The sequence below is a fragment of the Orbicella faveolata genome, unplaced genomic scaffold (assembly GCF_042242905.1).
Source record: "Orbicella faveolata isolate gen_17 unplaced genomic scaffold, um_ofav_v1 contig_1, whole genome shotgun sequence".
In the NCBI taxonomy this organism is placed as follows: Eukaryota; Metazoa; Cnidaria; class Anthozoa; order Scleractinia; family Merulinidae; genus Orbicella; species Orbicella faveolata.
Window position 1 is genome coordinate 5,582,096 of NW_028301536.1, and position 12,870 is coordinate 5,594,965.

General features: G+C 39.3%; 2 protein-coding genes and 1 pseudogene across 2 annotated transcripts; 2 read left to right on the forward strand and 1 right to left on the reverse strand.

Annotated features, from left to right (window-relative positions):
* The first annotated feature begins 357 nt into the window (after positions 1-357).
* Positions 358-2,241, forward strand: LOC149117826 (uncharacterized; annotated as a pseudogene).
* Positions 2,242-3,145: 904 nt separating this feature from the next.
* On the forward strand, positions 3,146-4,546 carry LOC110064713 (adenosine receptor A2b-like). The gene has a single exon (XM_089297743.1). The coding sequence runs from the start codon at positions 3,146-3,148 to the stop codon at positions 4,205-4,207; it is 1,062 nt and encodes a 353-aa protein (XP_089153869.1). The 3' UTR covers positions 4,208-4,546.
* A 1,237-nt stretch (positions 4,547-5,783) lies between these two features.
* Positions 5,784-12,797, reverse strand: LOC110064722 (uncharacterized). Its single transcript, XM_089296964.1, has 6 exons — positions 12,562-12,797; positions 10,762-10,882; positions 10,333-10,430; positions 9,091-9,212; positions 7,908-8,025; positions 5,784-7,241 (listed from the first exon to the last, which is right to left on the reverse strand). The coding sequence occupies exons 1-6, from the start codon at positions 12,659-12,661 to the stop codon at positions 6,457-6,459; spliced, it is 1,344 nt and encodes a 447-aa protein (XP_089153090.1). The 5' UTR covers positions 12,662-12,797; the 3' UTR covers positions 5,784-6,456.
* Positions 12,798-12,870: the final 73 nt, after the last annotated feature.

Consider the following 12,870-nt stretch of genomic DNA (forward strand, 5'->3'; position numbering starts at 1 on the left):
GCGGCTTCTAGCGTAATATCTTTACCTGCTAATTGACATGAAACTAACGCTGTCAAATTCATTCGTGACTTTTTTAATTACACAGAATTGTCTGACTTTTCATCTGGAGAAAGTTTTCTATTTACACGTACCAGTTTTTCATTTAAAGGACTGTAACGGACACTTGAGATAAACTTTTACTTAAGTTTTCTCTGCCAAAGAGAACAGACATCGATGAAATTAAAACTTTGCCATGACTCGAAAGCTTCGTAGACAAAGCAATTAGCTGTGGTAAAAACTGAAACAATATTCACGTCTGGTCATCGTTTCTTTACATACGCAAATAGTATGCCTTTGACGCAGTGAAAATCCAGAGAAATGCTCGGCTTTCAACTTCTTGCAGTTTTAGACGTAACATCGACATTTCAGCGACAAGCCCCGATACCCAAGCGAAAAAAATGGGATCTCATTCCATCCATATTAAAGAAAGATTTAGCTATTCAGATAACCTTAACAGATGTACATATTACTAAAATAAGCGATTTGTCCCACGCGAAGATATGATTGATTTTTTCAAGATAATGAAATAATTTTCTTCTGTGACAACAACACTCTACACTCGATCAACTTCGCTTATTCTTTCCAAAACTACGTACTCCAAAACCGCGCAAAACGAAATGCTGAATGATTGTGTCTATTTTTCTTTTAAAAAAGAAAAATATCGAACAAATTTTGCCTCAAGATGTACTTCGCCTATCTGGCTATTGACGGCAATAGGAAAAACAGAAGCCACGGGGTCAAGATATAATATATTTCTCATGCTTTTAATAGACCTAATGTCGCGGCACACAGTCGTTGCCGATATTTCCGTACCGAGATGGAAAACATTGAAGTGAAGCCAATATTTTACACGTGCTCGCGTTGTGTTTGGCTCAAAAGCTTGGATGGACAGCCCGCTTTTTAAAATCAAAATTCAGCGAGTTGCATCTACATTGCGTTTCACAGCGAGCCTTTTGGAAAATAACTTTCAATGGCTATCGCTACATGACGACAGCTGGGAATGCTCACTTTAAGACGGCTTTCTTTTATTTGTAAACGCTGCTGTAAACGTTCCCTTCTCCATCATAGCGACGCTGGCCAATTGTCTTGTGATAATTTCAAATGGCGCTCGCGCTCGCTCTGTATCCCAACAAACTTGTTGCTGATTGGATTAGCTATGTCTGATCTGGGTGTCGGCTTGTTTGTTCAACCACTTTTCATTGCCCATTTAATCTCGTTTGCTTAACAAGGAACATCGACTTTTACTTGCATTTCCGCTGCTGCCTTGACAATAACAGCCGCGTTACAGTCTGTTGTTTCATTCGAAACAGTGACTGCAATCAGCTAGAAACGGTATCTGTCGCTTCGTCTTCACCTTCGCTACGAAGATGTTGTTACGATGAAGAGGGTCCGGCGAATTCTCGTTGTGTTATGGCTTTGGAGTGGAATTTCCGCTATCGTCTGGGTGGTTTTTGTCCCCTCATACAAGTCCTACTGTTTTGCTATCGGTATTGTACTACAGTCGACTCTCGCTAACTCGAACCAAAATCGATTTCCCCTGGATTCCCGTCACACATTTACTGCACTTTTACCCTCGGTGACTCGAACCCTCGAACCCTCGATAACTCGAACCTCCCATTAAAGCAACTTTCGTTTCCTTTCGGGTCAATTTCTACATAATTTTACCGTCGATAACTCGAACCATGTCGGCCAATACGTGACAAGTCTAAACAAACAGTTTACTGTAGTCCAGAACATTTAAATTTATTTTGAAGCAGCCGTGTGAACTTTTTTCTTTCTTTTATATTACACTAAATTTTTTACATTGCATTAAATTTGACTAAAATGTATACTGCATGAGTAGGGAAACATTAAACACCGTTGGTTTGTTTTGTTTTGTTTTGTTTTGTTGTTGTTGTTGTTGTTTTTGCCTTATTTCTGGTTATTTGTTATTAACTCCCGAAACTCGAACCTTTTTGAATTTCACTTGAAGGTTCGAGTTATCGGGAGTCGACTGTATATTTGGTCATTTCCACCGTGGCCTAGGTGGAAATTTACTGCATCGACCATTCGCATAACAACATTAGTAACAACATCCTGCAAAAACGCGTTTTAGATGTAGGTCAATTATTTCCATCCTCTCACGTTTGGAATGACCGTCCCTCTTTTCACAGAAAAATTTTATAAGCTGAAAGGTCCTTTTTTCAACAAAATTCGACTTTTGATCATTTATATCTTCTATAAAAGAAATCAAGGAAGATCATTCCAAACGTAGCAAGGTAGATAATTTAAATTTGTATCGCAAACGCTCATTTATTGATCAATAGAGTGACAATTGGCCACCAATTCGCCGATTTACCAAATTTTAACAAAATAATCACGTGACATGTCACGTGGTCAAGATAATATGTTGAGGCAAGCCAGGACGTCGAGTTTTATAATCAGGGGAAAGTTCAGCTTGGTAAAACAAATATAACAAGAGATATAGCTGCCCAACCATAATTCTACTTTACATTCCTGACCCAGGCCTTACTTTACACTAACTAACTTCTGATTGAGTTGCATGCTACAGTCGGGTTTTATAAAAAAGAATATGAATGGAAGCCACGATTGCCAAAATAAACCACAAACAGAATCGAAACAGAACTGACTATTCCAAACTTAAAACTGTATCGTAAACGCCCTTATTTCTATCACTGCTTTATTCCAATTGTTGTTAGGTGGCGGAATAAAAACAGATACACAATACGATTTTATTTTACGGCATTTTAACCGTCTTCATTAGGAATAAAAGGCACACGGCGGTGATAAACATTAAACACTGTAACCAAGGTGCTTACTATTTACCGCGCGGCACAAAATGCTAAAACATTGTGTTCATTTTTCGTTTAAAAACAAACCATACCGAACAACTTTTGCGTCAAGACGTACTTCGCTTATCTGGCTATTGACGCAATTAGCAAAAAAAGAAGCCATGGGGTCAAGATATAATATATCTGTCATGTGTTTAACAGGCCTATTAACGCGGCCCACTTTCGTTGCCGATATATCCGCACCGAGATGAAAAACATTGAAGTGAAGCTAATATTTTTCACGTGCTCGCCTTGTGATTGGCTGAAAAGGTTGGATGGACAACCCACCTTTTAAAAGCAAAATTCAGCGAGTTGCATCTACATTGCGTTTCACTACCAGCCAGAGGTTGCTAGAGATTTACTCCACACTTCTGCATGCTGCGAAGATCAATATGACAAATTTTTCAGACCTTTCAGAAAATAACTTCTGCGACCGTTTCAATGGCTATCGCTACATGACAACAGTTGGGAATGCTCCCTTTAAGACGGCTTTCTTTGTAAACGCTGCTGTAAACGTTCCCTTCTCCATTATAGCGACGCTGGCCAATGCTCTCGTCATAATTTCAATATGGCGCTCACGTTCGCTCCGTACCCCAGCAAACATGTTGCTGATTGGATTAGCTATGTCTGATCTGGGCGTCGGCTTGTTTGTTCAACCATTCTACATTGCCAATTTAATCTTGTTTGCTACACAAGGAACAACCAATTTTACTTGCATATCTACTGCTGCTTTGAGAATTTCAGGGAACTTCCTGTCTGTTATTTCATTCCAAACCGTCACCGCAATCAGCTTGGAACGGTATCTGTCGCTTCGTCTTCACCTTCGCTACGAAGATGTTGTCACAACGAAAAGGGTCCGGCGAATTCTCGCTGTGTTATGGCTTTGGAGTGCAATTTCCGCTATCGTCTGGGTTGTGTTTATCCCGGCTTACGGATCCTTCCGTTTCGCTATCGGTATAGCACTATATTTGGTTATTTCCACCGTGGCCTATGTGAAAATTTATCGCATCGCTCGTTCGCATCAAAGGCAAATTAAAAGCCACCAAGTTGCAGCAGATCCCAACAATCTGCGCCGTCGAACAAAATCAGCTTGGAACATGTTTCTAGTATATTGCGTGCTTTTATGCTGTTATCTACCTGGGTCAATCTGCCTGGCTGTGAGAAATATTACAGGCTATAAAACATGGAACTGGATAGCAATCAATTTTACGCTAACAATTGTTAACATCAATTCTTCCCTCAACCCGCTCATTTATTGTTATCGAATGAGAGGGATTCGTAAGGCAATGTTACACACTTTGTATACAATGATTTTGCGGAGAACGAAGGCGAAATAGTAGATTGAAGGCATAACCAAAGTTGCCAGTTGTATAAAATGGAAAAGAAAACAAAAGTTCAAAAACGCTTTGAAAGCATTAAGTTGTAAGCTAAGTTCAAAACTAATGAATGGTTTATTGCATGTAGGTTAACTGTGAAACTTTTAATTTCTGATTGAATTGCTGCCGCGGAGTTTTTTGAAAATTTTATGAATGACAACAAAGATTGCCAAACTATACTATAAACAGAATCGAAACAGAACTGACTATTTGAAACTTAAAACACTGTATCGAACTGGCCTAAGACACCGCTGTATTCCAATAATCATTAAATGGCAAATAAAAATGGTAGGAATGAAAGGCTCACTGGTGATAAACATTTAACCACTGTAACCAAGAAATTTTATACTGTTTACTGCAGCAGGTATATGGAAACACCCCGATATTGATTGCTCTGTTCGAGTTTAAAAAAACCTGTGAAAGGTCCAACGAACTTTAATTTGAATGAACCTATTCCGGCGAAACACATTGTATTATGAATGGGAAAGAAAACCCGTACAGCACTCAACATCAAAAAGTAGCTTGGAAGCACTTCAATAGCTCTAGCTTTGTCAACGACATTTTCATGTTAAGGAAATGAAAGTGCTTCAAAAGGAACCAAGGCCACTCGGGACAGACTGTCGACGTCACAGAACGCCCGCCTTCTCAATCGCCAACGGGAAGTCTAGATGTCCTTAGCGTTTTAACCCCGCTCCAATGGGTTGTAAAGCCTTCATTTACTATTTTTATACAACTTGATCTTTTGATCTAAAAGTCGATAATACGCACCAAAGAAAAGATATTTTGACTTTCGTTTACGTCAGTCCGTCAAAAACGTAATTATTCAAGAGAAAACTAGCAAGTTTTTTATTTTTATTTTTTTTGCATTGAATTGGCTAAGGGATAGATAAAAAGTAAGACGTGGTAAAATGTAATGTAAATTGGACGTTTATTAAAGTTGAAAGGCCGGAAGATTAAATGCGTTTCAGATCATTTTCATCAATATTAATGTTAAACATATCGGAAGATGAACACTGGCAGTTTTATCAAACAAGTGTTCTGTTGTACACTTACAAATGTCTATTTACAGACACAAAGCTTAAGACAAGCAAAATATCTTTAACAAGCTGGTGAAATGGCATGCATTTATCGCATGTTTTTAAACACACAGGAAGTCGGAAGGGGAGAGATGTTGGAAGGGTTTCAAAACTTCTTGACAAAACAGGTAGTCAAAATCAAACCCTGACTAATAGCCCACTTGTCTCGCCAAAAAAAGTTCATTTTTTCACGAGAATTCCCCTTCAACGATCTGCGTGGTTTTTGCGCGATGAGGTGGTGAGAAAGGAAGTCTTTATCGTCAGAAATTTGCAGGAAGTATCAGGAGTATTAGCCAATAACTTTCCCACATTAGCAACTACGGTACCTTATTCAATACTTTCAGGCTTTAAAGTTATACGGAACTGCAAGAAATGGTAAACAGAAAATACTCCTTCCTTCAATCTTGATCCCCTCAAAATGGGTTTTTAACGTTTTTAATAGATGTGCAGAGTGAAGTAAATAGTTTTAAAAAGTTTTATTCAGCAATTTTCTAATAAATAACCTACATACAACTCATTTTGCATCATTTGTTTTGATACAGTATCAAAGATGTGTAAATAGATAAAGGCTTCCGTTTATCACATGTTTCTAGGCTTCATACAGATCAAGTGTTATCTTCATCAACCCCAAAACAACCATAATAAGCATCCATACATGTCTGTGGATAGGCCCAACCGTTTGGATTGGAGAAAACCGTACAAACTCATTCCGTCTCCATGAGCTCGCTGGTTTTCTTGAGAGCGGTTTCTAAACATGACCTGTCGCCATAGCGGCGACTTGACGTCACGTTTGATGTGCTCGAGAATTTGACGGGCTTCTAACAATCCTAAATTCTTGGAGTATTTTCACAGAATTTATCAAAAACGCCACTTGTTTCTTTGCGTGCCGTGCTTGAACAGAACTGATTTTTTGATAACTAGGGCTCGACCTACTAACCGAGAGTATCTTATTGAATCCTTTTACCTACTTATGTAAAGCTGACTGAACGAGAGGACCTGGAACCTTTTTCTCAGATAGGAGCCCCTGAAAACGAGGTTTTTCTCTTTCCAGATGTCAAAGCCTGCAAGGGTTGCCGCTCTTTGTACGCAAGAATGGGGCTGAAAAAGATAACACCTGCATGCGACACTTCCTTATCACAGTTCATCTCTATGGTGACGACGGCCGTGTCGTCCTCTTCGGCGCCCACGATCGTATCCGACAGAAAAGATCGCCGACAATGCATCGAGATCGTCGATGCGTTTCTTCAGCTCCGAAGGATCGCGAATTTCCTCCGCTTCCATCATGTAGCGATGGCGTAATTCGCGAAAAGCGAAGGAATTCTCTCCCATAAAATCATCTTCATCGTCAAGATCCATTACACGCATTCGCAACTCCCGCCTTAGGTCTTCGGGTTCCTGCATTCTCTCATGCCGATGGCGTCTCATATCTCGTCGGACTTCTTCGGGAATGCTCGAGTCCATGTGGCGTTCCCAAGGTTCCTTCGGTGTGTAATCGTCTTCGGTCATTTCTCGCTGCCTAATTTTCCGAAGCTCTCGTCGAAGTCGGTCGACATCGTGAATCTCTCGGAGTCTCATCTGGAGCTCTCGTCTTTTCGGCTCATCAATTTTACCGCCAACAAATTCCCTTTTTCTGTTCCTTCGGTTTTCTTTTTGTTCTTCAGCCTGCTCCCCGATTAGCCGTTGAATTTTTTCTGAATCGTCTTCTTTGCTCGGGGAAGGCTTGCCCTGTTTGCTCGAGGATTTTTTCACATCTTTCTTCTTGTCCTTTCCCTTGCCCTGTGTTTTCTTCTCCTTGCTTTTTCCTTTTTTGCCAGTTCCTTTTTTCTCGTTTTCTTCAACCTTTCTTTCTTTGCTCTCGACATTGTGAGCGCCCTCCTTGACTTCATCTTTCTTTTCCGGCTCAGTTTCGTTGAAACATTCTACAATGTAAAATTTATCTCGGTCAACAAACTAGTTCCCAGCTAGAATTATGAAAGTTTTTTGCATTGCGCCATAATGTAAAACGAGTTTTTCCAGAAAGTTTTTTCTTTTTAGTTGGAAAGATCTCTCAGCCGTTAAATTCGTTACTCGTAATTCACCACCTAATATAGCTTCATTGGGGCGACATACATGTATTTGCGACCCAGGTTGCAAATATTCTCAAAGAAATTCTCCAAGCTCCCTTTTGCCTCTCTTCATTTGAAAGGTTAGCAGATCTGATCAAATATTATAGAACACTCCTTGCTGAAGTCTCTTACGTCTCAACGTAACTACCTTTTCTGAAAATACATCACTCAGGTTACATTTTGTTTTTGAATTTACACCTGTTGGGGTTGAATTCCAGCCATCCCCAAAGAAGAACCTAAGAAAAAAATTCTGATGTCTTTTTAATTAAGAGTTGTTTTCAAATCTCACGACCACACTGACACTTCACAGCTTGGCCTCCTGACTGAGTCACAATCTCATAAGACCAGCACCTTCCCAAAAGCAGATACTGTACATGGAGTAGGTTCATGCCAAACTTCAATTCAGTCCTCTCCCCTGCCCCCCCCCCCCCCCCCCTCCAACCCGACCTGAATCACCTGTAATCAGAAAAAAGTCCTTACCCTCCTCCCCAGGGTCCAGCACTCGCTCAATGCATAACCAGTTTGTCAGGTTTTCCTTCTGATGATGCCAGTACCACTCTGTTAAGTCGTCTTCGTAAGTCTCCACCATCAGTTCGCACTAAAAATGGATTAGATACAAAATAGTACTAACATTATCAAAGATCACAAAAAGGCTTGTCCTCGCCTTGGGCTGTCACCTCGTCATAGTAGTGGAGCTTGCATGTCTAACTGAATGTGATAGCTGTGCTGGAGGGGACTTTGGTCCTTGGCAGGTCTAACCTCGCTTGATTGGTTGAGGGGTAGAGTCCCGATAAAGAACAGCCCCTAATTCTTTCAGTCTGGAGGTTGGGATATGGGTTAATAAACCAACTGTAACTAATCACAACAACTTCAATCAACCAAGGGAAACACCCCATCATGCTTTGAAGTTGCTGTGAAATATGATTTTCCAGCGATGGAGGAGAGTGTTGGCTGCATGATGCACCTGGGTGAAAGTTAAGGGAGTTGAGGAGGGAGAGGGGGGGAGGTGGAAAGAGACATTATGAGGGGAGAGCTGGAAATTACTGCATATTATGGCACTACATGCAGGTAGCATGGAGTCATGGACACCAGACAGGTGCTGAAAGTGAGGAAAGCCAAAGGTGACATGGACATTAGGACAGTGGAAAACGAGAGTGAAAGAGCTGAATGGAGAAATCAGTTAGGAGTTACATGTAAGTGCAGGCAGAAGTGGCTGATACAAATTGTTAGCAACAGGATGGACGTTGAAAGGCCTTATGTACCACTTTGCAGGATGAAGTGAAGGCGAAACATTACTTCTTCTAGATTAGTTCTTCCAGATTAGTTCTTCTAGATTACTTTACTTCTTCTTCATACATTACTTCTTCTAGATTTCAGTGTTTAGTACTAATTTATTCTCTATCATCATAGGCCTGCAATGTACGCAGAGAGCTTTATTATCTAGCTCGCTGCGTGCATTGCAGGTCTATGATGATAGAGAGTATTATTTATTATAAATAAGTGAGGGCCTAAACTTGTGACAGAAAGATATGATCAGAGAGAAAATTTGTAGCCCTCCAGAAGCATAATAAACATACCTCCACCTATATTACAAAGCTATTAATAATAATGTAACACTACTCAAAGACTGTCATTACTGCAACAACAAATTAATGATTCTCACCCTGCTCTTAAGCCGTGTGACTTCAGCATCAGGCGTGTCCCACATCTCATATGGAAATCCAAGCTCCACTTTCACTCCTCGATTCTTCAGACCCTTCAGAGTGTTAAATGTCACACTTTCCTCTGGTAATTAAAAAGGCATAGAAATCCAGACCATTGTACTAGAAAACGTCCTCACAAATCTACGACTGTTTGAAGTGTTTTACATATGAAACTAGCTAGCTACAAACCTGCCCTCAACTCCTGAGAGGAATGCAACAAATTCGTGGACCTTTTATTCTAATAATTATTTTAACATATCTCGAGACTCTTTGTACTTTGACACTTACCCATTAGATCAATACATATCACTCGTTTTTATTCATATTTGTACCTTATTATTTATCTCATGCATTTTACCTCCCACATTCTTTTGCTTTTCACACGTTTTTACCTTACATCTGTATATAAGCCTTACGCTGAATATTTTCTCTTATCCCTGATGATGCCGTCGATCGGCAAAAGCTTGGATTTTTAAACAATTTTAATATCATTTGACAGTAGTGTAAGGCCTCAAATGAACTTTTGCCACTTTCATTAACAGAAAAAACAACCTTATTTTATGTAATTTTTCAATTAATCTAGCCATAAGTGATGAGTGTTATCCAAGTGTTATGTTTTAAGGGAAGTACATGTAATGTAACCACCCATCCATCCACCCCCTCCTTGCGGGGGGAGGGGGTACTCCTTATATACCGCCCTATATGGTTTTTGAGCAGTTTTGGTCTGAAAAAGGGTGTAGACTTTGACCATTTTAGTCTGAAGCTGGGTATGTTTTTCACTCTGGCTTGGCATTGGATATTTTGTTTACAAGGAATTTACTATAATATTTTTCTGCATCAACATTGGCAAATTTGTAGCCCTTCTCAAATTTTTATGCAAATGAGAGCCATTTCTGGCTAGCTGGGGTCATATAATTGTTAGAGACAGCAGGTGCTAATTTTAGAAGTCTGAAATAGGGTGTAGATTTTTTGCTTAAAGATCTAAATTTAGGTTATGGAAAATCACAGAGTTTGGTCTGAAATAGGGTACACCATACATTCCAAGGTTCAGACTCATCAAGAACTTTGAGGAGTACCCCCTACACCCCTGGGCCCCACCTACTCCAAGTGGGTCCAGAGCTTTAGAACTGCCATGTTCTTGAGATACATGCTGCACTCCTTTGTAAATCACTTGCATTAAATACAAGGCTGTTCATACTTACTTTTCTCATATCGTAATGCCTTGATTTTGTCTTTGTGGACCTTGTAATCCAAAACATTTGTGCAGGCATTTTCAAGAGCTTCATTCAGCCGTACTTCACTGCAAGAATTAACAGAGAATCAACAATGCTGTGCAGATGTTTTGTGTACAGTTATAACTGAGATACTGGTAATCAGAGAAGTTCTTTACCAATCTTATTCTCCTTTAATGTTTAACTAAGGCTGAGAAAAATGTAATTATTAACATTCTGTAATACCCTGCATCGCACATCAATTTGAGCCCACCATATACATGGCATATCACTGCAACAATAGTTTTTTTTTCACAAAGAATCAACTCACATCATTAGAATATTAATTCAAGGGATGACAAGAAGAGGTATGTCACAGTCTGGTGATACTGACAGTTAGTACAGAAATACAATACTTACGATTTTCTGTAGTTTATTTCTTTGCGCTGCTCCTGAAATATCTGCCCTGTTCGGAATATTTCGTTGGATTTACCAGACCTCTCAAGCTCATCTTCCAGTTCTTGTACCAGGTGTTTGCAGACTGCACAGTTCAATACAAACTTTGATTAGCTACCAAGGTTAATGTATGTACATGTTTAATGCTTCACCCAGGGCTCTGTCAGATCCTACATGTACATGTAGCTTGAAATATAAATTTTCTTTACTTTAAATACCCATATCTTACCTTTACTTCGTGTTACTTTGGAGAATTCAATAGAACACATGTCAACCCATCATCTCTTACAGTCCCCTCTTTGACAACTTTTTTTGTTGTAACTCAAGCACTCAATCATTAGCCTAGCCTGATTGTCAGTGACTCAAACTGTGATGGGATGTTATTAATAGCTCTGTTAGCAGGGGTTGGAGGGGGAGGTCTGGAGTAAATGCTCCTTCAAAAACAGACATTTCTTTAAATTTTAGTTAACTTTCAATTGGACGGTGTATATGTGTGTCTTGAGAAATTTTTTCTGACACTGTCTCAGAGTGTTGATTCCTTTTGCAAATATTAAAAAAGTTCTGTCTAATGTCACAGTCGCAGATAGAGTGATATATTTGTCACACGCAGACTTAATAATTATGCAAATTCTCAGAAAGATCATGCAACTAAATAAAGATAATATTATGCCCCCTCTAACATTCACAAATCCAGAGATCACTATAAAAGGAATTGAACAAGTAAAACCTGTTAAGAATGCATGCATTGCCAGTGTAATTGGCTAATCAAGTGTTTGGGATTCAACACTAGATCGCTCCTTGTGAGGGCAAAAGGAATCAGGTGATAGAAAAGGTGATAGCAGTCTATAAAACCATTGGCTATCAGAAGTCATACATACTGTAGAAAGGATAATGGGAGTATCATGCAGACATCTTTACTAACTGCAGCAGTTATTATCCAACAAACAGCTGTTCCACTTTAAACTCAGGCAATTAAAACTCTCCTTGCCAAAGTCATTATCTTCTGAGCATGTCAGAAAGTATTTATTTTGATAATTTCTTTTTGCAATAGTCCAGTATGGATGTCATAAACAGAAAACGTCAATTAGCTTTTGACAAGTCCTTTGGTAAGGGGCCAAGAATTAATAATGTTGTGTTTTGCATAAATATATAGATCTATTGCGGGAAAAAAGTCCTGAATAACTCGTAGCAACTGTGACTTAAATTGATGAACAGCTCTTAAGCAAGAGTGGAATTTATAAGTATTCAAGAGAACATAAATTGCTACTTTTTCTAGCTTATGAATGATTTAATCAGCTACAGAAATATACATAACATGACGCACTCAAGAGAAACCTGATAAAGCCGCAAAAAGCTCGTGCAAAAGAGTTCAAAGCTGCGTTGTGTTTGCATGTCTTTCAGGCTTGTACAGTGCACTCTGGTAAACATTAAGACATTTTATACGATCTGTTCAATCCGAACGTAAGAATATTTGATTTGCTCAAGGAAGAAGATCCAACTAGATCGATCAATCCGACAAGAGCCATTCGGTCGATCAAAGATTGAAAGAGCCAAAATGAACCAAACTGAACACTGTACCTCGTTAAAAATATTACTTAAGCTTAAATAAAAAGAGATACCTTCTAAAATGCCGATTCTTTTTGACAACTACATCTTTCACAAAAGCAGATTGATTGAGGCCCCCTTATTTCCCGAGTAAACATCTGCAAAATATTCAACTTAAACCGAAAAATGAACAAGTGAAGTCCAGTTTTACTCACATACCGTGGCATTTCGTTGGAAGTTTTTCTTCTTCTTCGTCAATGTCGCCATCGGCTGCGAACAAAATTGTCAAAAATAAAACTAATGCGACAAAGGTACGCATTTTGCTCACAGGAACATAACAAGACCATCTGAAGCCCGGCCAACAGGTGTTGAAACAAATTACAGGAACTTTAGAACACAAGATGTTTGTTATGGAAGTTTCGAAAGTTGACTTCGATTGGCTTCCGGTTCATTACGAGCGCGCTGTTTTTCCAAATTTGGGAAATTTCCGTCATGTAAGAATCCCAGGAGATCCCGGGAAGCATTTTC

Bases quoted from the DNA above. Each gene is read 5' to 3' on its own strand.
- LOC110064713 (XM_089297743.1), top strand. From the start codon at position 3,146: ATGGACAACCCACCTTTTAAAAGCAAAATTCAGCGAGTTGCATCTACA.
- LOC110064722 (XM_089296964.1), bottom strand. From the start codon at position 12,661: ATGCGTACCTTTGTCGCATTAGTTTTATTTTTGACAATTTTGTTCGCA. The intron at 9,213-10,332 runs GTAAGTATGAAC...TTTAATTACCAG, and splicing joins GGCATTACGATATGAGAAAA to AGGAAAGTGTGACATTTAAC. The intron at 8,026-9,090 runs GTGAGAATCATT...ATCCATTTTTAG, and splicing joins TCACACGGCTTAAGAGCAGG to TGCGAACTGATGGTGGAGAC.